Here is a 23,165-nt window from a genome sequence, read left to right as displayed (position 1 = left end):
ACAAACAAAAACCCCACCATCTTCATATTGGGCTCAACAGTTTGTCTAATCCCATTAAAGGATTAGCAACTACAGGGCACTTTCCCTCAAAGACCGGGTTCAAAACGCGCAACCGCTCGGAGACCTCTCCCAAACCGCCCAGTTTCTAGACGGGCCGGGAGCGTCTACCGAAGGGACACTTCTCCGTTCCAGATTTATATTCTCTCTGCGCATTACGTGCGATTTTTTAACTTATCGTTTGTCTTCCTTTCGAAGAGAATACTAAGCGTAGGGTGATGCCCCCCAAACCAGGAGGCAAACTTATTCTGGACATGATGGGCAGTTTGTATTTTCACGAACATCTTTCCCGGCAGAGCGTCAACACCTCCTCCCTTCCACCACCCCCACCCCATCTGGTCTGCTTCTCCCCGCCCCCCCCCCCCCCCAGTTGTTGTCGAAGTCTGGGGGTTGGGGCAGGACCCCCTGGTCGCGTAAGAGCTAAGGGCGAACACAATCTGAAGGTTGGGAGATTTGGAGGAAACTTTTATTTTGAAGAAGCCAAGGGGGGTGGGGCTTCATTTCCTGACAGCTATTTACTTAGAGCAAATGATTAGTTTTAGAAGGATGGACTATAACATTGAATCAATTACAAAACGCGGTTTCTGAGCCCATTACAGTTGGAGCTAGAGGGAGAGAAACAGAGGAGGGGACTGCAAGGGAGGCCTGGAGGCCGCGGACACACTTTTTACTGCAGATGTAGGATATTCATTGCGAATTGACATAAGAGGAGAAGGTAAGGGAGAAGGGAAAAAAAAATGATTTTTGTTTCTAAGAGACGTCCCTGTCAGGCCTTCTGGGCTAGAAGTGAAGTAATTTCACTCAAGCTTTGGGCAATGAGGAAAAACCCCAAAAACAAAATTGGAGTGGAATTCCAGTGGAGTGTCCAGACAGTAATTTATTTTGAATAAACTGCACTTGGAGGGAAGATAACCATAGAGTGAGAAAGTCTAGGGATTAAAAAAAAAAACAACAACACATTTTCCAGACCTATTTTTAAAAGCAGTGTTTTTCTAACAACTCTATGGCCTCCCAAAGAAATTGTTTAGGCTCACATTTTTGAGGTTTCTTTTGGGGCTGGGGTGGAATTAGTGTATGCTGGGACGAGCACCAAGTAATGCTGGGAGTGGGGGCAGAGCTGTTGGCCCTCTTTTTGGCAGTGGGTGCTGGAAGGCGACAGGTTTTTAATGAGTATTTTCATTCTTTGCTCGCGGTTTGGCGGGACACCGTTGCAGCCGGTGGCACAGAGCTCGGCTGGGACGCCGGGGGAGGTGGGGAGAGAAGAGTGTCGAGGGAGGCGCGGGAGGAGTTGCGGGGAGGATAGGAGTGAAGGGCTCGGCTGGAGGAGGCCGGACCTGGAGTGCCCGCCTGGTGCCACCGGCGCCGTCCCAGGGCGCACAATTACTGGACGGTGCAGCGCGGGCCGCGAGCTGGGGCCAGACTTAGCGCAGCCGTGGCGGCTGCAAGACCAGCAGAGGGGGCGCGGACTTGGGCGAGGGTTTGGGGAGCTCCCCAGCGGTTTGTGGGATCCGCGAAGTGCGAGGAGAGCGGGCGCCAGCCCCGCAGTGCGCTGGAGTGGAGCGCCTTGACGCGGGGGCGACGGCGGCGCGGGCGGGAGGTCTGGAGTAATGACAAACACATTTGGCCCCGAGTGAAGAAGTCGTCGCCTGGCATTCCAGCAGCTGGGATTTGAGGAATTTCGACTGCGCTCCAAGGGGGGCCCTCGTGTGCGCTGTGCTCCCCACCGCTATCGGCCTCTGCACGCCCCCCTTCCTCCGTGGACCCGCTTCTGCAAAGCGCCGAGCCCTGCTGCTGCCCAGTCCCGGCCACAGGAAGGAAAGAAGTAGGTCGCCGGAAAAGCGCCCAACTTTTTGTAGGAAAGTTAGGGATGACTCGGAATGGAGGAGCTTGGTTCCAGGTAAGACAGACGGAGGGAGGCAAGCCGCCTTCACCACCCGCCTCTGGGCACCGGAGCCCTGGATCTCCCTCGCCTGCCCCTTCCCGCGCGGGGATGCGTGGCACTCGCCCCTGCGCCGCTGCGTCCTCTCCAGTGTCCCGTCCGTATTGCGCTCTCTGCGCGGGCCTTCTGCCTCCTTCTCGTCTGCGGAAGGGTCTCCTCGCTCCCCTTCTTCCTCTGCCGCCTATCCCCGTGGAAATCGGCCTTTTCACGAGAGATTACGTTTCCCCCGCAGCGCAAGGGGAGCGGGTGACGTCCAGTTGGCTCGCGGTTCCGTTAGAAAAGGGTGGTCGCGGCCAGTTCAGAGCGAGAGGGAGTGTGGCCGGACCGCGTAGGGCTGCTCGAGGGGCCGGGGCCCCGGCTGCCCGGCCAGGTGTGCAGGAGCTGCCAGTCGCCTAGCCTAACGTCTCAGACGGCCGGGAGGGAGGTTCTGGGCTGTCTGTCGCCTGTCCGTCCTCCCGCAGCCAGAGCGCCCGTCGAGCGCTTTGCTTCTCCCAGCCCCGCCAAGACATTAGGCTGCACATAGAGAGTGCCTGGAAGAACTTGCCACTCATCTCCGAGGGTGAGAGGCAAGCCCGGCTGGAGAGGGAGCATGAATGGCCCTTATCAGGTCCGGGCTGCCCCGCGCCTGGCCGGGCTGCCTGGAAAAGCTTGGGGCTGGGCGGTGTGGGAAACGGTTTGTTGGCTCCACAGCCTAATTGCTCAACGTTTTGGACCGCCTCGCCTCGCCTCGCCGCGGTCGCTCCCGACCAGAAAGAACCAGGCAGCTTTTTAGAACAGGAAGAGACATTCAGGGCAAATGGGCGCGACAATGAGCCGCACGGCTCCTGGGACTAACACCCTGGAGCCCAGCGAGCCCACGGGCCGCTGGAGGGGAGGGGGTGGCGCCGCGGGCGTGCGCAGCCGTCTGCTGCCTCCTAGGCTCTGGTTTTTACACGCCTCCCCCCCCCCCCATCTGACCCTTCGGTCTGTGGTGCTGCTGCTTTGCATCTCTTCCCTCTCCTCCCTCCCCTGTTCTGCTTCCTCTTTTCCACAATCCTCACGATAAACGGGGCCCTTCCAACAGGCGAGGGCCCGACCAGCCTCTCATGGACGCCCTGGTCAATCCCTGCTTCGGGCTCTTGCTGTCTTGCTTTTGGTTTGATCCAAGTGTAGGATCAGAGTCCTGAGATCGAGGAGGGAAGCAGAAGAGGGAGGTGGGGTGGGGGCAGGAGACACCAGGAAGGAACCCGTTAGCTGACCCTCTGCTCTTGCGCCAGCCTTCTCCAGACCGAGAAGGACCCCAAGCAGAGCCCCAGCTCCCGGCTCTCGGCCCCAGGTCCGCGGTCCTCCCAGGGCGCGGACTGGGGAAGGGTGGAAGGGGAGGGGCTTCGGGCTTGGCTTTCCAGCTGCAAACGCGTCTGGCGCCGAGGCGGGCCGGTTTTGTGCCTCCTGGGGACCAGCCGTGGGCGGCGCGCAGCGTTTGGGACGCGTCCTGGGGACCCGGTGGCCAGCGCCTTCCCGCAGACTCCCGCGGTGGGGGACTCATCTGGCCTCCGTGGACCGGCGAGACGGTTACATGTTGCTGATGGAAAAGTAGCAATTCTGAAGAGTTACAAGCCTGCTCGGTGATCGAAAGGTGCGGATCTCGGCGTCTCTCGGGTCCGGTTTCGCGGGGTCCGCGAGCAGCATCAGCTGTCGGGGGGTGACGCTAAGAGGTCTTGCGGGCCCTGGCCCCGCACGGGGCGCAGGGTAGGGGACAAATTGCTTTTGCCCACTGCGTTCCAGTCCGGGCTCAGCCAGGGCTGGTCTTTTTGCTGATTTGCTCGGCGGCATTTCCTTTTGTTTAAAACTGAACCGTGAGCCAGGGATCGGCTAGAAGTGGAATGGAGGGGATAAAGAAGACCTCCGCCTTGGGGGAGCTTCCTTCTCTTCTCGGTACCATCTCCCTTCCCCACGAAAGCGTAGCGAGAGGCGCAGGCGGGCGCGAGTGTGGCTGGACGGCCGCGGCAAAGGCGAGCGTCGGGCGAGGAGGTTGCCGGGGGAGGTTCAGCTCCTAAAAGCCGAGGGGGCGCCGTGTAGACCGACCGCCCGGGCCTTCTCGGCGAGCAGCGGCGCGCGGCAGTGTCGCTGTCGGGCCCATAGGAGGCGCTGACGCGCGACTTGTAACCCTAAACCCCCGGTTCCTCCACTTCCACCCCTCCCGGCCCCACTCCCTCCACCCAGCCCGGCCCCTTCTCAGGTCTCGAGCGAAAACAATGCAAACGCCCAGCATCTTGCCTGGAGCCCAGCGGCTGCAGCCGCTCTGAGGCTGGGAGCGCGGGCGGGCCGGGGCGCAGAACCCCAGCGCTGGCGGTCGTGGCCACCATCCCCCCCAGGTGACCGAGCCGCGGAGGGCGTGGAGGCGGCGGGAGGGGGAGCGGCTCGCTCCCTGTTCTGGTGGATGTGGTGGGGTAGGGGCCGGACGGTGTTCTTAAGACGGAATCCCCCGGGCGAAGGTGAGCGAGCCGCGGCCGGGGCCGCGCTGTCGAGACCCGCAGCCTGAGCAGCCGACGGGGAACGGCCGGCCAGCGGGTAAGATTTGCGGGGCCGCTGCGCCCTCTAGCGGTCCCCCGGAGCGCGGCCCTGCTTTCCGCCAGCCGCAGGCGCTGCCGCAGCTGCGTCCGAACGCCCCGCTGAGACCCAGGGGGCCCCTCGAAAAACAATTCGGGTTCCCTTCCCTCCTTCTGGGGGCTTCGAATAGACGTTTCGCAGGCATTGGTGGGGAGAGGAGGTCCTCGAGTTCGGGGATGAGAATGGGGCGTCATCATAATTAAATGTGGGAGAAGCGGAGGACCGCGGAGGTTGGAGGGTCCCCGGGCGCTCATGGGGGGCAGGGAGGAAGGGGAGCTGGTCTCCGACGTCTGTTTTCCAACTACAACCCCTCGCAAGTCCCCCAGCCAAGTAGGCGGCCTGTTGCTGTTTGTGTTTACGACCCCGCGTTATTGTGTAACGGGAACAGTCGTGTCCAATCAGCCGGCGATTCCCGCCTGCGCCGCGGCGGCCCCCCGACAGGAGGGTTTACGAGGGTGACGCTGGCCTGAGAACAGATTGGGCAGCTCAGGGCCGGCGCGACCCAGGTGTCCTCCCTCCTCGAGGTGGGGAGAACGCTGGCTAAACAAAATCCTGAACCACTCAGCCTTCTCTCCAGTGGCTTTTCCTGCTGAACTTTGGCGGCCCGGGATGGCGGTGTCGTTTCCTGGGTCCCGAGGCCCTGGCTGCGGCCCCTCTTCCCGGCGATGATGGGGACGGTGCCTGTCCCCTGAATTCTCCCAGCCCCCCGCGGAGAGTTTCAGAAGCAGTTTCCCCATTCCTGCTTCCATTCTGCGGGCTTTGAACTGCCGTCACTGCGAAAGCTAAAAGTACAATTCATGAAAGGAAAAGACTAGAAATGAAGATTTGGGACATTTTAGCACAGAATTTGCAAAGGCGTCAGCTTCGCCTGGGAACTCCTGGACGCACGTCCTTGGACCAACACTGCCATCTGCTGCCGCACTAGAGAACTGCAGGGACCCTCGGCAGGCAGGGGCTTCGCCGAGATTCTGAGCAAGTCCTGGCATCAGGAAGATGCACATATATATTTTTTTGCCCGGTGGGACCAAGTGAAAGATGACTGATGATCTTTTCCTATAAAGCTTCCAGAATCAATGGGCGGTCAGGATTTATTTTGGAGATCTTGGTGATGTTATTTTGCGTTAGTTGTTATTTCTTGGCGTATCAGAGCAGAATTTGCATTTCCCTTTGTGAGGGAAGCCCTACTGTCTTGGGCTTGGTAATCTCCAGCTCAAGGGTCATCCCATTCAGAGGCACACCAGTTTGGTGAAATCGAAAGGAGGTATCATGTTAGTTTCCATGGTTAAATATCTGGTGCAGGGAGAGCAGAAAGATTTATGAATTCATATTGTCCCATAAAATTCTTCCATGCAAAAATACTCCAGCTTCCACCCATCACTGGAATGTCTACTGGAGCACAGGGAGATCAAAACAACAAAACACACTCTCGGGGTGCAGATCCTGGTCAACACACCCTCCCTGAAGTTACCACCAATGTAGACAGGCACTCGGATTGCCTGGACTGAAGTTATGAGACTGGGTAGAACATTTGTCACAGTGAAAAAAAACAACACAGGATATACAATTTTCACAGTTAGAATTAACTTAGGAGAGCTGACATTAACTAAACCTCGAAAATCTGAATCTTGAAGTCATCGGTGGCTTTTGGGACTGTGAGAGCGTCTCCCGTGGTCTTTAATCATGCCAGGGTGGGGTGACATTCAATACTCATGGGCTCTGCAGTGGGTGCCCGGTGCAGTTGGTGACCGGGAAGCCAGCTCTGTGGCTTCATGGGAATAACAGTGCACTCTCACTTCTGGAAATAGGGTCCGTGCATTGCTTGCTCTGTTTACTCTGTAGCTTAGCATGTTGCCTTTGGTTATGGAGTCACACTCCATGGCTCTGCACTTCCGTTTGCGGGATGAGAGGCCAACCTGTTAAAGAGAAAGACTCATGACTGCAAACAGATTTGTTTCTCTGCTTATGTGACTGTATATTGGCTCAACTTAAAATAGTCGGGAGGGCCACACCAGGCCTGGGCAGAGTCTGAGTTCAGATCAGCTCCTCCACTAGGCAGTGATGCAGGGCAAGTGACTTGGCCTCTGGGGACTGACTTTGAGGACTCTGCAGAGAAAAGAGTCAATATGAAAACCAATTGCTGTAGTTTCCAAAGCAATTAAACGATGTAATTTAATCTTTACAATCAGGTAGTAAGGCCGGCTAGCAAGTCAGGTGTGACTGATATTCCCTGGGATACAGAAGAAGAGACTTAGAGATGAACCAAGTGTAAGATACGGGATCAGAGCCTAGTCCAATGTGATTTCTAAGAGAAGGAATGAGAAAGACAAGAAAATGGTGTGTGTGGGGGGTGGGGGGCGGGGGGCATTGTGGGAGGATCCCAAGTCCTTGCTTGAAATTGAATGCGGCAGGATCTCTTTTAATCAGTTGTTTCTCTAACTTGTGGCAAATATTTTTGAGTTGTGATTCTAGAGGTTTGAGATCAAGGTCCAACATATAGTTGGCATGAGAGAAATGATTATGATTTTTTAAAAAAAGCTTTGGGTGAAATTTTATTTTATTTTTTAGATACATTTTTATTGATTTCAGAGGAGAGGGAGAGAGAGAGAAAAACATCAACGATAAGCGAGAATCACTGATCAGCTGCCTCCTGCACGCCCCCTACTGGGGATTGAGCCTGCAACCTGGGCATGTGCCTTGACCAGGAATCGAACTACCTGGTTCATAGGTCGACACTCAACCACTGAGCCACACTGGCTGGGCTGGGTGAAATTTATCGTTCCTCCTCGCAAAGTGATTTGTTCTTGCTGACTCATAACGTGCCGTGTTTCTCTGAATCTGTGATGTCAATTACTTATATTTGCACAACTGGCTTTTGGATGAGCTTCAGGAGAGGGATTGCTGATTAAGGATGAACTTCTACTCCCAGAGTAGAAAAGTGCCCAAGAGAGCAAGACTCCTAGAGATTGTCACTCCAGGGCCACCAGGCCGGGGAGCCCTTCCGTACTCTCTGGTTGTGTTCCATTACCTCCCGGCAGGGCAAATACTGCTATTTTCACCAGTAAATTGATGAGTAATGACATGAAACTTCACAAATCCGCTTTGATTTCCAGCCAGGCAACCACTCTTATCAGAGAAGGGAGTTTGAAATCTTAAGCAAACACATGTTGATTTTCAGTATTGGCATCATTATCGCTCGCTCCCTGGCCTTGTTTTCATTGCCCACTTTGTAAGTCAGTAAGTATCCCACCTGGCAGAGGGTCCACTGCAATCTGGATGCACAGAAGGAAATCTGGTGGGGCCTGGCCAGGGCAGAACGGTGCTCGGAGCCTGCCCTGTAAAAGCGGCAAACCCCTCTCTTAAGCCAGGGAATGCTTTAAAGATGCGTTGTTGGCAAGCCCTGCTAAAGAAATACAGGATATAAATGTGATAAAACCCAAGGCAGCAAACTGGCTCTGGAGAGCTCCTTTGAAGTTGGCTAAGTGGATTATCAGTGGGAGGCTGATATATATATGAACAAACACACAAGCCCTTACTGCTAATTGGAGGTAAATCAGGCTGGCCGTCCTGGCGCTGGGGCCCGCTGTGCCCATCACAGCAGCCGTGTGGAAACCCTGCACCCAGGGCACATGCCAGCATCCTCGACGCCCTCAGCCAGCCAGCACTGTGCAAATTGCATTAGGGTTCACAGCACTGCGTCTCTCACTGTGGTGAGCAGAGAGGAAAAGCAGGGCCCCCATCTGCATGAGGAAGTAGTTGGAAGCGGAGGAGGGGAACACACTGGCTGAGACACTGACCTTCCCCCCCCCCCCCCCCCCCGAGAGAGACCATATGGTGGATCAGAGAGAGCGTGGCTTTTGCATCACACAGACTTTGTGTTAGAAACCTGGCTTTCTCACCAGCTAGCTGTGTGACTTCTGGTCCTTTGCTAACCCTCTCTGAGCCTCAACTGCCGCTTCTTAAAATCAAACAGGTCACAGGGCTATTATTAACAAACACAGCATACACACAAAAACTTTGGCTTAGTGAATACTGGTTTCTCATTCCTGCCTTGGGAAAAAACAGTGATCATTTTTCCAGGCCACCCCCATCCCCTTCCCTGTTACCAACATTTCATCTTTCTTCCTCCTTCCTTCATTTTCTTGGTAGAATTCAATGAAGCAGAAATATGATTTCTTGCCACTTTAAACCAAGCCCATTTAGAGTTTCTTTTCATTGCCTTCCGTAAGACCCCTTTATCATGTGGGAAGTGCAGGGGGAGATAAAATAGAGTGGGAGTGCGCATGAGAAGACAAAGATCAAGAAAAGGGGCCTTTTCAGAGAGTTGACCAGGTCAACTCTCTTTTTATGGAAAGGCAACATGGGTCTCTCTTTAATTTTTCAGTTCCTTAATTTTATTTATCATGCTTTCCTTCCTTCTTGCCCAATGCTTTCCCTGTTTGTATCTTGTGGACGTTTAATTTCAATATCTCTCTTCATTTCTCTTCCATTCCCCAGATTTTGTTGCAAGAATCAGAGTCCAGAATTTGGTTTCTGTAGCTACTATTACAACCTTCACATGAAAATGAATCACCAGTCTCCATCAAATTTTATCCAGTGCTCGACTGCATCCCCTGAGACACAGGGATTTAGTCACACTCTCCTCTCCCATTTCCTCTCCCTTCTTCACTTTCTTTACTGACCCTCCTTCCATGCCTGTGCCCCGGGCTGCCAGCCCTCTGTTTAGCTAGACTGTGAGGGCAGCAGGTCCTCGGAGAACTTGGGCTGGGAGTCCAGGTCTGAGCCTGGACTGGCCTCTGCATCACAAAGTGGCATCATCCTGTAAGTGACATTGATTAGTGGGACTTTCAAAACCTCTAGATCTGAATGGCTCTTAGAGAATGAGCTATTTTTCCAGCCAAGCATTTTTCCCCCCCCCCAAAGTTGGTAGAGGATGTGACAACCTTCATGTACTTTCTGTAGTGAAACAGCAACTCACAATCCATCTTGAGTGAAAACAACTCAAGTTTGGAAAGTTGAGTAAATACTGTTAGGGTCACCGAAGGAGGAACACATGAGGCCAAAAGTGGCAGGGATCATAAATTTATTAGGTTATCTGGATACCAGATGGGCTGAGCCCCAAAATGGCGCCAGCACCCAAAGACAGGGAGTCAGAGGTTTTTAAAGACTCTAGTCGGGCTTATTCCTGGGCAGAGAATTCTCTGTGCAGGTCGGATCCTGGGAAGGTCCGGAGGGGAAGGATAATGGTCTTAGCAAGTGGAATGGGGTCTAAGTGAAAGGGAATGTCCGTTGTGAAGAGGCCAGGAGAGGGGTATCGATTTAATTATTTGATCAGATCTAACAAATACGTGTTTACATCTTTGTTTTTCATGTTCTTGATTGAAATGGCATAAAAGGAACAGTTCTCCTGTACGCTTGGACACATTCCAAGGCCATAAAACGAGACATTTCCAGAGTTTGAAAACTGCATGCAATCAAAAAGGGTTCCAGCGTCAGACGGCTCCTGTCGTGATCCGGGGGCCCCACCTGGCTATTTGAGTCTTTCTTCTTAGGCATCTTATTATTTTAACCGTGACTCTTACTCTGGGATTTTTTTACTAAAATGATGCTGTTGACATTTTCTGTAGCTCAGAGCACAAAGAGAACGGGGCCCCAGGTTGTTTCTATTGGCTAACACTGTTGCCGTTTGACTTTGCACTTTTTCAGTTATCCGGAGCTATGGGGACTTCCCATCTGGCACTCCTGGTCCTAGGCTGTCTCCTCGCAGGTATGGATCTTGGTCTTCTCTGTTTGTTACCCTGGGGGAAGCTTGCTTTCTAAGTTCTGTGCTCTGGGGCATAGTACCTGTATAGCCCAAAGGAATGAAGAGAAGTAGAAAATTATAAGACATTATCTAGAGTGACCACAAACCTTCAGTTCCCTATTTCAGAAAGAATGTTCTCCAGGGGCAGTTTTAGTATACACTGAGTGGCCAGATTATTATGATCTCTGAACGCATAATAATCTGGCCACTCAGTGTATCTATGTATATATATTAGAGGCCCAGTGCATGAATTCGTACATGGGTGGGGTCCAGCCAGCCTGGCCAGGGGGAGGGGACATGGGCAGTTGCCCGGCCTGCCTGCTGGTCGAACTCCTGGTCGAGGGGACAATTTGCATATTAGCCTTTTATTATATAGGATATACACTGAGTGGCCAGATTATTATGCGTTCAGAGAGCGTAATAATCTGGCCACTCAGTGTATGTCAACCCTAGCATTGAAATATTGTTAGGAATAATCGTCTAAATTCACCCACTGGCCTCTTCCTTTTCCTGGGACATGGGTTTCCAGTCGAGGTGGATCAGAGAAATTAAAAAATATTTTTTAATAAAAGAAAAGTTCTTGTCCAGGAAATTACCTGTCTTAAGTCATACCTGTCTTAACTGGAAGAGGCTTAAATTGCTGGAAAATCTTAAAACCATCTTTTCCAGCCATTTCTTTCTAAAGAATCTAATAGAATATTTGACTCTTGGGATTCTTACAACTCTTTTTCAAGGGAAGATGCCACTGGAGCCATTTGTTGAAATATTTATTGGATGTTTCTTACCTGTCATCTAGATATTTGTGCATTGCAGATGTTCACGATGAAACCAATGTTTTTTTCTAGTCTGAAGAGTTAGCGTAAGCCTGTTAATGTCTTTAGGTCTAATCTATATGGATACGATAGAATTGAGCAAGATCAGTGATTTAGTTCTAAAATCCACTAATTAAATGCCATCTATAGGGTCTTAGGTGACTCATATGTGCTTACAACTTCCATCTTAACCAGCTGCAGGAGTCATAGTGGGCACATATTAAAGGTGGGTGGGATTCCCCACATCGGGCTCTGAGGGAGATCAGAGGCCATTAATTAATAATTAACGCATAGGATCTCTTCTGTCAGTTTTATGGAGAGGAGAAGCTAGACTGAAATTTCAGGTTCTAAGATAGACTTTTCACTCTTGGGCTTTACTTACTCTTATTTTTAAAAAATATATTTGTATTGATTTCAGAGAGGAAGGGAGAGGGAGCGAGAGATAGAAACATCAATGATGAGAGAGAATCGTTGATCAGCTGCCTCCTGCACACTCCACAGTGGGAATTGAGCCCACAACCCGGGCATATGCCCTGACCCGGAATCGAACCATGACCTCCTGGTTCATAGGTCGACACTCAACTACTGAGCCACACTGGCCGGACCTTACTCTTATTTTTGAATGAAAATTCACACGGTTCCGCTATGGTTTCTGGAAGCCGTTAGAGTGAAGGCGTGTCTGAGTGTTGTACGAAACAGAAGACGTTAATTCTTCTGCACAAATCTGCTTTGTGCTTGGTTCAGTGCCCCTGCCCCTGTCCTCATCTCCTTTCTTACTCAGGGAAACCTCTGCAGAGAATGTGGGCAATAAAGAACCATATGTGCTAGAGCCTATGCCATCTTGGGATATTTTATGGCCACACATAAGAGTCTGAAATATGGAATCGGAATCAGACGTCCTTTATCCATTTGAGTGTTTGGGGGGTGAATCTGAGGGGCTTGGTGCAGCTATTGAGGCCTTTGGAGCAATTGCTGCTCTCAGCAGATGCAGTGGCTGTTATAATGGGGGGCCTTTCATGGGCATCCAGGCTGACGGATTTTTGTGTAGAAATGGTCATTGTTCATATAAGCGGCCACTGTTGCTTCTGGGTGCATCCTATTCAGAGCCTGTTTCCTTTTACAGGGCCGAGCCTAATCCTCTGCCAGCTCTCATTACCCTCTATCCTCCCAAACGAAAATGAAAAGGTTGTGCAGCTGAATTCATCCTTTTCTCTGAGATGCTTTGGGGAGAGTGAAGTGACCTGGCAGTACCCCATGTCTGACGAGGACCCCAATGTGAAAATCAGAAACGAGGAGAACAACAGTGGCCTTTTTGTGACGGTGCTGGAAGTGGCCAACGCCTCGGCGGCTCACACGGGATTGTACACTTGCTATTACAACCACACGCAGACCGAAGAAAACGAGATTGAAGGCAGTCACATTTACATCTACGTGCCAGGTGAGCTGGACGGGTTCCCTGGACCAACCTTGTTGTCCTGTCTCTCCAGTGTTCTGTATAAGAGATTTTGTTTTGTTAATTATCACGGGAGGATATTTTTCCATTGACTTTTAGAGATAGTGGAAGGGAAGGGGAAGGACACAGAGAGAGACATCAATATGAGAGAGACACATGGATAGTTTGTTTCCCGCTCGCAACCTGACCAGGGCCAGGGATCGAGCTTGTAACCGAGGTATGTGCCCTTGACCGGAATCAAACCTGGGACCCTTCAGTTCACGGGCTGATGATCTAGCCTCTGAGCTAAACAGGCTAGAGCTGTATACAAGATTTTTAAAAATATAAAAGTAATAAATATTTATTGGGGAAAATTAGGAAAAAAACAGGCGAACACACAATATTAAGTTGATCATTATCACGTCATTATCAAGAAATAATTCATTGTTAACATTTTGAAACTGTAGTAAGTTTAAAAAATCATTTTTATTGTGGCATAACCTTTATTGGTCTTATACACAAAGAATCTGAAATGTACTCATTCCTATTCAGTTCAATCAAGTCCCACAAATACTTACTGTGCATTTCCTGTGTGTCAGGCATTGTGCTGCGTGTTGGGGACACACATTAATTAGGCAGGCCCTCCCTATCGGGGAGTTGCTCATCGTTCATTATTATAGTTTACAAACAAACAAACTTTTCCTCAAATTCACTAAAGCATGTATCTACTCTTGATGAATTGGAAGGGATATTTTTTTGTTTTTAACTAAAATTTAGGGGCAAGGCCTGGCTGGTGGGGCTCAGTTGGTTGAGCCATATCCCATGCACCTGAGAGGTCACCAGTTCAATTCTCGGTCAGGGCACATGCCCAGGTCACAGGCTGATCACCAGTAGGGGGCGTGCAGGAGGCAGCTGATGGATGTTTCTGTCTCGTGGATGTTTCTCTCTTTCCCTCTCCCTTCCTCTCTCTAAAAGCAATAAAAACATTTAAAAAAATAAAATAAAATACAATTTAGGGGCAAATCGCATAGTATGATCTTATCTCCTGTCCTTTGAGAAGCAGATGCCAAGGTAGGAGTAAGGTGGGATTAAGCATGCCAGGGTTTTATCAGGGGAGAGGCTGATGTGAGAAAATGGGGTGTGGGGGGAATCCCACAGAGGCTGGGAGAGTTGTTTGACTGAATGGTAAGTGGGACCCTGAATGAAGGCAAGGTGGGGTAGATGAGTCCTAGACCTCTAAGGAAGGCCCTGGAGTCCTCCAGCCTAAGGAACCCCAGGTCCACCTGGTCATTGGCTGAAAGCAGCCCCAGAGGGCGTGGCCTTGGGTTGTGATGGATTTCAGACCTGGCTCCTGCGGTTGGAGGAAGGTGTGTGGTGCTCTCTCACAGCACCACTCTGATTGGCTAGGCTTAGCCGTGAGATTTAAAAGAAGCATTTCCTAATTTAACAATCATGACTATTTTCTTTAGCTTTTCAACAGAGTTAGTTATTTTATTGTCCATTTTTTTGTTGTTGGTTTTTTGTAGTTTAAGTTTTGATTTCAATTCCTGGCTACTGTATGTATCATCCGTATTTTTCATTAAGGTACATGCAATTTGGCATTGTTCATACTTTAAAATCATCTTCTAGCTATTATGATGGCTAATATTAGTGGGGTGACAGCTCGTGGACATACGTGTGAAGGTAAATTCATAAGATTACTGCCAGCGGGATCCATTTTTCTTGCATATATATGTAAAGGTGAATTTAATACCTAATGTGCTTTTTTTCTTTTCCTTTTGTTAACCACAGACCCAGATGTAGTCTTCGTCCCTCTGGGAATGACAGACTATTTAGTCATTGTGGAGAACGACGATTTTGCCATCATACCCTGTCGCACGACTGATCCTCAGACGCCGGTGACCTTGCTCAGCAGTGACGGGGTGGTCCTCGCCGACTATGACAGCCGGCAGGGCTTCAACGGGACCTTCTCCGGTGGGCCCTACATCTGTGAGGCCATCGTCAGGGGGAAGAAGTTCCACTCCATCCCATTTAACATTTATTCTGTCAAAGGTAACTGCTCTCTCCCTCCTTTAAGTGAGAGTTACAGGCCTATGGTGTACACCTGAAACTGATATAATATTGTACATCAACGTTTAAATTAAAAACAAAAAGATTACAGGCAAAATAATCGCATGCTTATAGTATTAAAAAATTTATAGTGCCTGGTGATGGAGATCCTGAATTCTGACTTGAGCATTTGGGGGCCTTACCTGTTTTAGACAATGTTAGGCTGACCTCTGTGGCTATAGTCATATGAAGCTTAGCCTTCCTGAAGGTAAAAGCTTTCTTACCCCTGTAAGATTTCAGGTTTCATAAGCTGACTTCAAAATGCTATAAGGAATTCGTTTATTGTATAAGCCTCTTACTGTTTTATTCACATTCCTGACTACAGAGGCCCTAAAAACAAACACACACCAAGGGGCTTTGGGCGCCTAGATTAACTTCAGTAACTAAAGAAAAGAGATTTTGATTTTGAGGAAAGCTTGTAGTTGTAGACTTCATCCCTTTGATGTGAGGTTTAATGAGAATGGGAAAGTGCAATACATGTTCGTGTCAGCGATGGATTGAACTCTTCCATGTAGGTATGGCAGCAGCGAGAGTATGCCATTTTGCTCTTTTTTTTTATTTTATATTTTATTGATTTTTTACAGAGAGGAAGGGAGAAGGATAGAGAGCTAGAAACATCGATGAGAGAGAAACATCGATCAGCTGCCTCCTGCACACTCCCCATTGGGGATGTGCCCGCAACCAAGGTACATGCCCTTGACCAGAATCAAACCCGGGACCTTTTAGTCCGCAGGCTGACGCTCTATCCACTGAGCCAAACCGGTTTCGGCCCATTTTGCTCTTACTACAGGCTTGTTTTATGCCAGGCACTGTGCCAGTCTCTGGAAAAGTGCTGGGAATAACTGGGAGCAGAGGAGGAGAGACGAGGAGAATGGTTGGTGGGATAGGAGCTAAGTGCCTAGAGCAGTGCTGGTCAGTAAAGGTTGGTTGGTTAAATGAATACATATGCCAGTAAAGGGGACTGCAAACAAGGACGGCCACAGTTAACACAAATGCTTGGGAATGTGATGTTCTGTTTAGTTGGAATTTATTTTTTGCTGTTGTTATTATTTATGTGTGTGTATTTGTATTATAACTGCATGCCAAGTTATGTATGCCAACTCAAAATCAAGGCTTCTGAGATTTTTAACATTTTATCTAGAACTAACTGGTTTGCAAATTATTTTTCGTAGTTTCTTTAAAAAACAAAAAACTCCCCAAACCTTCTAAGAGCCTAACTGTACTATGGATATTTAGGTCCTTTTGTTTGTTCTTCTTTTTAAAAAAATAGCCACATCGGAACTTGATCTAGAATTGGAAGCTCCGAAAACTGTCTACATGGCAGGGGAAACCATTGTGCTCACCTGCATCGTCTTTAACAACGAGGTGGTTGACTTTCAGTGGACTTACCCTGGAGAAGTGGTAGGTGCCCCCCGAGGTTCCTGGTGGCATGGCGAGGAGCAGGGCTCACTGATCAGGCACGCCGCTGAGCTTCTCTGGACCTCAGCTTCCCATCTCTGCAGTGGGCACCTTTGACTGGATGACTCTATGGTGCTTTGAGCAGTGGGAGAGTTTGAAAGGACATTCAGTATGTAGCAAGGTTGTACACCGAGCCTTCTTATTCTTAAGTCAGAAAGAAAAAGGAAGGTTCAATATAGCAACCAAACATACTAGAAAAAGCAAAAAAAGAATGGATTTTAAAATTCGCTAATTGTTGAAACAGTCATTAGTTCTTTCCTTCTTTGCTCCCATGCCTTGGGGGTTTATAAATGTTGGTTTCCTGAACCCCTTCCATTTCTGCCTTGTTGTCTGTCTCCTCCTGCCTGGCCTTTCTTCACATGGCTCACCTTTAGTGAACAGGCATCACTTGCATCACGCAGCAAAGATTCAGTGATGTTTGCTAAACCCCAAGCAGTCTGCTGGAAGCCCGCCCATGCAGAGAAGGAGGAAGAAGGGAGGAGGGGAGATGCAAGTGGGGAAGGGGGGCCGCTGTGCCATCTCTGGTCACCTGGACTTGCACGCAGGGTCTAATGCATTGTGGTACGCGCACGAGAGAACTCAGGGCAAAAGGCAGTGACAGTCCAATGCAGAAATGATTAGCTGCTTAATACGGCAGCCTCAGAGAACAAAAGCCACATATATGTATATTTTCCCCTTCATTCCTGATATGCAAATTTCTGCTTTTATACATCTTCCCTGAAATACGAAGTTATTCAATTTTTCTGTTTAGATTTGATTGCCTTTAATCCTTAAAACATAATTGAAAAATTATTAGAGATAGATATTCTCCTCCTCCCCCCAAACCAAAGTACATGCTATTTGGCTCTCAAATATACAAGTATATAATTAATTCTTTTGTCCGATAATAAAAGTAATGTAGGTTTATTGTTGAAACTTCATAAAATATAGAGAAACAGGAAAAATGACTTCTCAGAGCATCACCATTAATATTTTAGGGAGATAAATCCTTTAAATACTTTGTATATATGTGAAATGTTTAATAATTAATAGACATTATACTTTAGTACTTCATTATATCCCTTTGGCAATATACCATGTCATTAACTATCCTTTTAAAACATGATTTTCTAAGGAGCTAGCTTAAAAACAATTTTCTAAAATCAGGCTTTATGTTTCAGAGCAGTTTAAGGTTCACAGGAAAATGGAGTGAAAGTTACAGAAATCCCCCCTCCCCCTACATACACATGTATAACCTGCCCTCTTATCACCATCCCCACAGGGTGGTGCATTTGTTAGAACCTACATTGTCATGTCATTGTCATCACCGTCCATAGTTTACAAGAGGGGTCATTCCTGGGAGCTAGCTTCTTAAAGTCGGTTTTCCTTCTTCTGCTGCAGAAAAACAAAGGCGTTGTAATGCTGGAGGAAATCAAGGACCCATCCATCAAATTGGTGCACACCCTGATGGTCCCCCAGGCCACGGTGAAAGACAGTGGAGATTACGAATGTATTGCCCGCCTGGCCACCAGGGAAGTCAAAGAGATGAAGAAAGTCACCATTGCTGTCCACGGTACATTCTGCTTTCTAAACTGTCAGCGTCCACCCTGCTCGGGATCCGCTGTGCGGTAATCGTTGTTTAACGGAAACTCTTCCCTGTACAGAGAAAGGGTTCATTGAAATCCAACCCGGCTTCAGCCAGTTGGAAGCTGTCAACCTGCATGAAGTCAAACATTTTGTGGTGGATGTACAGGCCTACCCCCCGCCCAGGATATCCTGGCTGAAGGACAACCTGACTCTAATCGAAAACCTCACCGAGATCACCACCGACATAGAAAAGATCCAGGAGATAAGGTAAAGAAACACCCTCCCCACGAATTCCTTTTCCTTTTATTGTGTGTCTCAAGATAGACAGGGGCCTGTGTGTGTCCTACAACCCACACCAGGAGTCGGTCTAGAAAATTTAGCAATCTGAGTTAGGGGGTACTGGAAATCAAGTACCTTTAATGGTAACATTGCAGTGTGGTAATAGGATGTTGGTAAGTATTTAATGACAAAATAAGAAGAAAGAAGAACTGAAAAGCTCTGTCCCCCAGTGAAAAACAGTTTCCAGGATCCAGTGAGGGTTGGAAGAAAGAAAGTAAAATTGGACCAACTTGGATTGAATATATTCCTTGATGTGTGTCATTCATATTGCAAGTAATATGTACGGTGGTTATAGTTGCCAGGCAATTATCACATAAACTGACATTAAACAAGTCATCATTGACTTAGTTTGAGACACATTTGCCCCAAGGAGATCTCCACGGGGACTAAGAGTGGAGTCTGGTTAGGAGAACAAGTAAAATGAAGAGTTTGGATCCCTGTCCTCTGATGAGAGTGGTAGAACGCTCCCATCTCCTAACGGGTGGTGGAGTTTTGGGTGAGTCACACCTCAGCCTCAGTTTCCTCATCTATAATGTAGGGTTAATAATACCTTCTGTCCATCAAGGCAAGAAACTGGATCGTGATATTTGAGGTCTCTTGCAGTTTTAAGCTCTGATTAGAATCCAGGAGCAGAAGGTACCCAGCTAATCCAGCCCCGGGCCCTTGTCAGCAACCATCCACAGAGACAAAAGTCTGAAGCCACCAGGGAGGAGGAGATGAAACCTCTCTCATCAGCTCACTTAACCTCAGGATTTGCTTTTATCTTTCTGAACTAAATTCCATGTGTAATTGAGAAGCAGTGTCTGAGAAAAGGAAATTTTATGACCTTGGTATAGAGGATGATGGAAAAAGAAATGGAAAACTGAATCTGGGAGGCTTTCCACAGATATTCTTCTGGTTCCCACTATTGGCCAGAGATGAACCCGATGGATGAAGTGTCTGGCTTCCTGGCTCTCAGAACCAGTGGGTCCACTAGCCTTCTTGGCTGAACAGTATAGAAAATGAAGGACAGAAGATCCTTTGGCAATCAGCAGCCAGATGTGCCTAAGGATTCTTTCTAAGGAAATCCAGTTCTGGATCGTGGATCATGTCCAGTAGGGTGCAGCTGAGGAAAAGCCAACCCCATATGCTCTCATCAAGGTCCTAGTGCCCGGCATCTTGGGTTAGAAGACTCTAATTTGCAGGGCACTTTTGAGTCTATGAAATGCTTCTACGCATATAATTGTATTTAATTAACTCTCTGAAGGACCATATGCTATGCATACAATGTTTCTATGCTATACAGAAGGAAACTGAGCCATTTCAATAATGAGAATTTCAATAATGCCTAAGGTCTGCTCACCATGAGAATGTCAAGAGGAGCCGAGGCTGCTCACCTTGACCAGTGCTCTTCTCCACTCTACTTGCTTTTCCATCCTGTGATGTTTCATAAAGAAGGATAAATGGGCAAATGCTATGTTGATGCGCGCACACACACACACACACACATGCATGGCCAAATTTAATAATACACATGTGTAAGAATCTTTTGAGGAAACTTCGCTTTAATAAAGTATGAAGAAATATATTTTTCTAGTTGACTTTTTTGAATAGGTGATGGAGTCCTGTGCTTTAAAGCCATGCACATAAAGAGGGTGCACTGTAAGAAGTCCCCTTCCATTCCTGTCCCCACCTGCCCAGTACCGCTCCTCCCACCCACAGGAAACATTTTTGCTAGGTTCTTATGAAACCTTCCAGAGTTTTTTGTTTGTTTGTTTGTTTTTTAAGCAAATGCAAGCAAGAAGAACATTATATCCTGACAAGCTCTCCATATCAATATGTAGAGAGCCTCATTCTTTTTTTTCATTGGTATTTCATTGTTTGGCTAAACCACCTAAATGGCTACAAAAAGGTAAAAATCAAGGGTTGTTTTTTTCTTTAAAGGAAAGTTGGTGGGACATGTTTATTCCCACTCAGAAGTCAGGCCTTGCCAGGACTAATTTACTCTTGGAGCCACACAAACCATTGCTCATCTCAAAATGTTTGATCTTCTGCTTAGGGATTAAGCGTCTAGAACTCAGACCTTTAATAGGTACAAAGTGTGTTGGAAATCCAAATGATTCAGATAAGAAAAAAAAGATATTTCAATTGAACATGGTAATTGCTGAAGCAATTGGTCAAACAAAGTCCTTTCTTTTTAAGGTACCGAAGTAGATTAAAGCTGATCCGTGCTAAGGAGGAAGACAGTGGCCATTATACTATCGTAGTTCAAAATGAAGATGACATGAAGAGCTACACTTTTGAACTCTTAACTCAAGGTATGTTAAGGGCAGACTGGAGATACTGCTTGTGAGGAGAGCCTGGTGCTTTTCTCCCAGGTCGGGAAGGGAAAAGCTCATTTAGGGGAGAAGCAGGGGCTGTCGATGTCACATAGCTTTGTTGGACTTAAGGATTCAGTAATTCTGGGAGGGTTCAGACTGCTCTGGGACAGTCTGATTGGAAATTCCTAAGCTCCAGCAGCTTCCTTACCACCGGCTTCTCAATCTGGCACCTATAGTTCTGGGAAGAGTGAAATGATACTTTTTGGTCTAGATGACCTTAGATTGTTCCAAAGCCTTTGGGCATTTTTACTTAGCTTCCCTGTAGACATGGTCCAGTGGCCCTTACCAGAAAGGAGTGCCCGAGTCCTTCTATATTCAGGGTTAGCACCTGTTCATTGAGTTCCTACCATATGCCATGTACTGTCGTAGGTGGGCTCATTTTACCCTCACAGTAAAGCTGTGGTGCAAGCAGTGGCATATTTATTTTTCAATTGTTTGATCACAGATTAAAAAAATCTTTAAAACCTAATACTATTCTGCTGGTGTACTTTGGTAAATGCGGCTTTAGATTCCACTTGAGCTGAATCCGTTGGTTGAATCCCAGGCTACATTAATTTTAAGAACCTCTTTGCCTTTCAAACCAAATAACCACAGGGGCTTTTTGCTTTCTTCACTCTTAGATTTAAAAACACGACGGGGCACAAATCCCAAAACACAGCAACTATGGAAGTGCTCTTAACCAAGTGGGTCTGTGCAAACTGGAGTATTATTATGCACACAACCTCCTCTCGGGTGGTTTCCTGATTTGTAGGTTCGAATGCCCCATGAGCAAGTTCTGAGCTCATATTCCATGTGGTAATTTTCCAGAAGTTTGGGGTCAGGAATCATTCAATTCTGATTTCTTTCCACCGCTTGCAGTTCCCGCATCTATTCTGGACTTGATCGACGACCACCATGGCTCCACGGGGGGACAGACCGTGAGATGCACAGCTGCAGGGACACCTCTTCCTGAAATTGAGTGGATGGTTTGCAAGGATATTAAGAAGTATGGAGACCAGATGTTCCTTTTTCATGTGTGGGCTGAATGTTTCTTCCTTGATGCAAAGGACCTCAAGGGCATTTTATTTCTTTTGTATTTGCGATTCTTATTTGGCCCAAGTCTCATAAACTACAAGATTCTAAATGTGGTCTTTATGTGTGCATGTACGCGTGCGCGCGCACACAGTCTATGGCTTTCATCACATTCTCCAAGGATCTCTCATTTAAAAAGAAAACTAATTTAAAGAGCTCCTGTTACAAGAGGATTTTTGCTACCCTGGGCCACATTTTCACCTCACATTTCTTACATGGTGAACTTTATTTGGCAGCTAGACTGGCATGTGAACATAAACGAAAATACTGCCCATGTAACTGCTCACTACCTCATTTGCCTACCTGCTATTTGATGGGATTTAACTCACCCATTCTTCCTTCATCAACCTTCTCCAATGGGCACATGAACAACATGTTCACACTTCCACCTGTGGCGACTGGCTGTGTGTAGAAGCCTCAATTGCTTCTCCTAAAGGCTGAGACCTACCCTCTTCTAAGGGCTAAGGGACCAGATTTGGATCTTGACTGGAGCTATAATCTAGGTCTCAAAACTCAGGCAGGTGATGCTCCAACCCTGTGACACCTTCACAGTGTAGATAGAGAGAAGGAAGGGCCCTGGGCGTTTTTGAAGGGGTAGGAAATTGGGATAGTTAAACATTCTTGAAGTAAAAAATTGTTCTGTTGCTCCTGTTCAAGGCTTGGAATTGGTAGTTATATTTGATTGTATTTGTCTCTATAAGTTATATTTGATTGTATTTGTATGTGTCCCTTTTCTTTCCAGATGTAATAATGAGACTTCATGGGCGATTTTGGCCAACAACATCTCAAACATCATCACGGAGGTCTACCGCCAGGGCCGGAGCACAGTGGAGGGCCGGGTAACGTTCGCCAAAGTGGAGGAGACCATTGCGGTTCGATGTCTGGCTAAGAATCTCCTTGGCGTTGAGAACCGAGAGCTGAAGCTGGTGGCTCCCAGTGAGTTGCTCGTCAGTGGGGACAAGTCTAAGTCATCAGCCAAGCCCTTTCTCCCTGAGGCGGAACCCTGAGTCCAAGATGGGGTCCCCAGGCAGAAAGTCAGCTCTGATTGCTCGTACAGGGCCTTCTCCTGGCATCTGTAGGGAGTCCTTTCTTCTAAAACTGCACCTTTCAGAGGCCCCTTGCTTGTCTAACAGTGTAGCTACCCAGTCTGTCTCGTCTGAGTGTGGGAATGGAGGGGGCAGGAAGGAGCTCTGCCCTGTGCTCCTTACAACAGTTGAGACAGGTTGAATTCCTTAAGAAAAAAATTAATGAAGCCAAAAGCAATATACACAAAATGCAACCTTTCCAAACAAACTGAACCTAAGTTTCTTTTTTTTCCTTTTTTTTGTTTTTAATATATTTTATTGATTTTTTACAGAGAGGAAGGGAGAGGGATAGAGAGTTAGAAACACCAATGAGAGAGAGACATTGATCAGCTGCCTCCTGCACACCCCCGACTGGTGTCAAGGTGCATGTCCTTGACTGGAATCGAATCTGGGACCCTTCAGTCCACAGGCCGACGCTCTATCCATTGAGCCAAACCGGTTAGGGCCTGAACCTAAGTTTCTGAGCTTATAGCTCTCAAGCTCATTTATCAGTGTTTAGATTCCAGTTCACATTCTGTCCAGAAGGCTAATGTTGAAGCACCTTTAGA

At 48.0% G+C, this 23,165-nt stretch overlaps 1 protein-coding gene across 4 annotated transcripts in view; it reads left to right on the top strand.

Annotated features, from left to right (window-relative positions):
• Positions 1-613: 613 nt before the first annotated feature.
• PDGFRA (platelet derived growth factor receptor alpha) overlaps positions 614-23,165 on the top strand; it is a 43,137-nt gene continuing 20,585 nt past the window's right edge. The window contains exons 1-10 of one of the 4 annotated variants that reach the window (XM_079778390.1): positions 614-772; positions 10,289-10,349; positions 12,321-12,635; positions 14,421-14,681; positions 16,009-16,139; positions 17,577-17,748; positions 17,840-18,029; positions 20,283-20,398; positions 21,320-21,446; positions 22,275-22,468. In XM_079778390.1, the coding sequence (XP_079634516.1) occupies positions 10,301-10,349; positions 12,321-12,635; positions 14,421-14,681; positions 16,009-16,139; positions 17,577-17,748; positions 17,840-18,029; positions 20,283-20,398; positions 21,320-21,446; positions 22,275-22,468 (1,555 nt within the window). In that variant the 5' untranslated portion in view covers positions 614-772; positions 10,289-10,300. Of the gene's footprint in view, positions 773-1,868; positions 1,955-3,398; positions 3,612-4,299; positions 4,547-10,288; positions 10,350-12,320; positions 12,636-14,420; positions 14,682-16,008; positions 16,140-17,576; positions 17,749-17,839; positions 18,030-20,282; positions 20,399-21,319; positions 21,447-22,274; positions 22,469-23,165 lie in introns of those variants that run through there. The other 3 variants (XM_079778389.1, XM_079778391.1, XM_079778392.1) reach the window with 3 other exon arrangements.

Source organism: Cnephaeus nilssonii (genome assembly GCF_951640355.1).
Source record: "Cnephaeus nilssonii genome assembly, chromosome: 1".
NCBI lineage: Eukaryota > Metazoa > Chordata > Mammalia > Chiroptera > Vespertilionidae > Cnephaeus > Cnephaeus nilssonii.
Note: the sequence above shows the minus strand (reverse complement) of the source record. Positions and strands in the feature narration are given on the sequence as shown.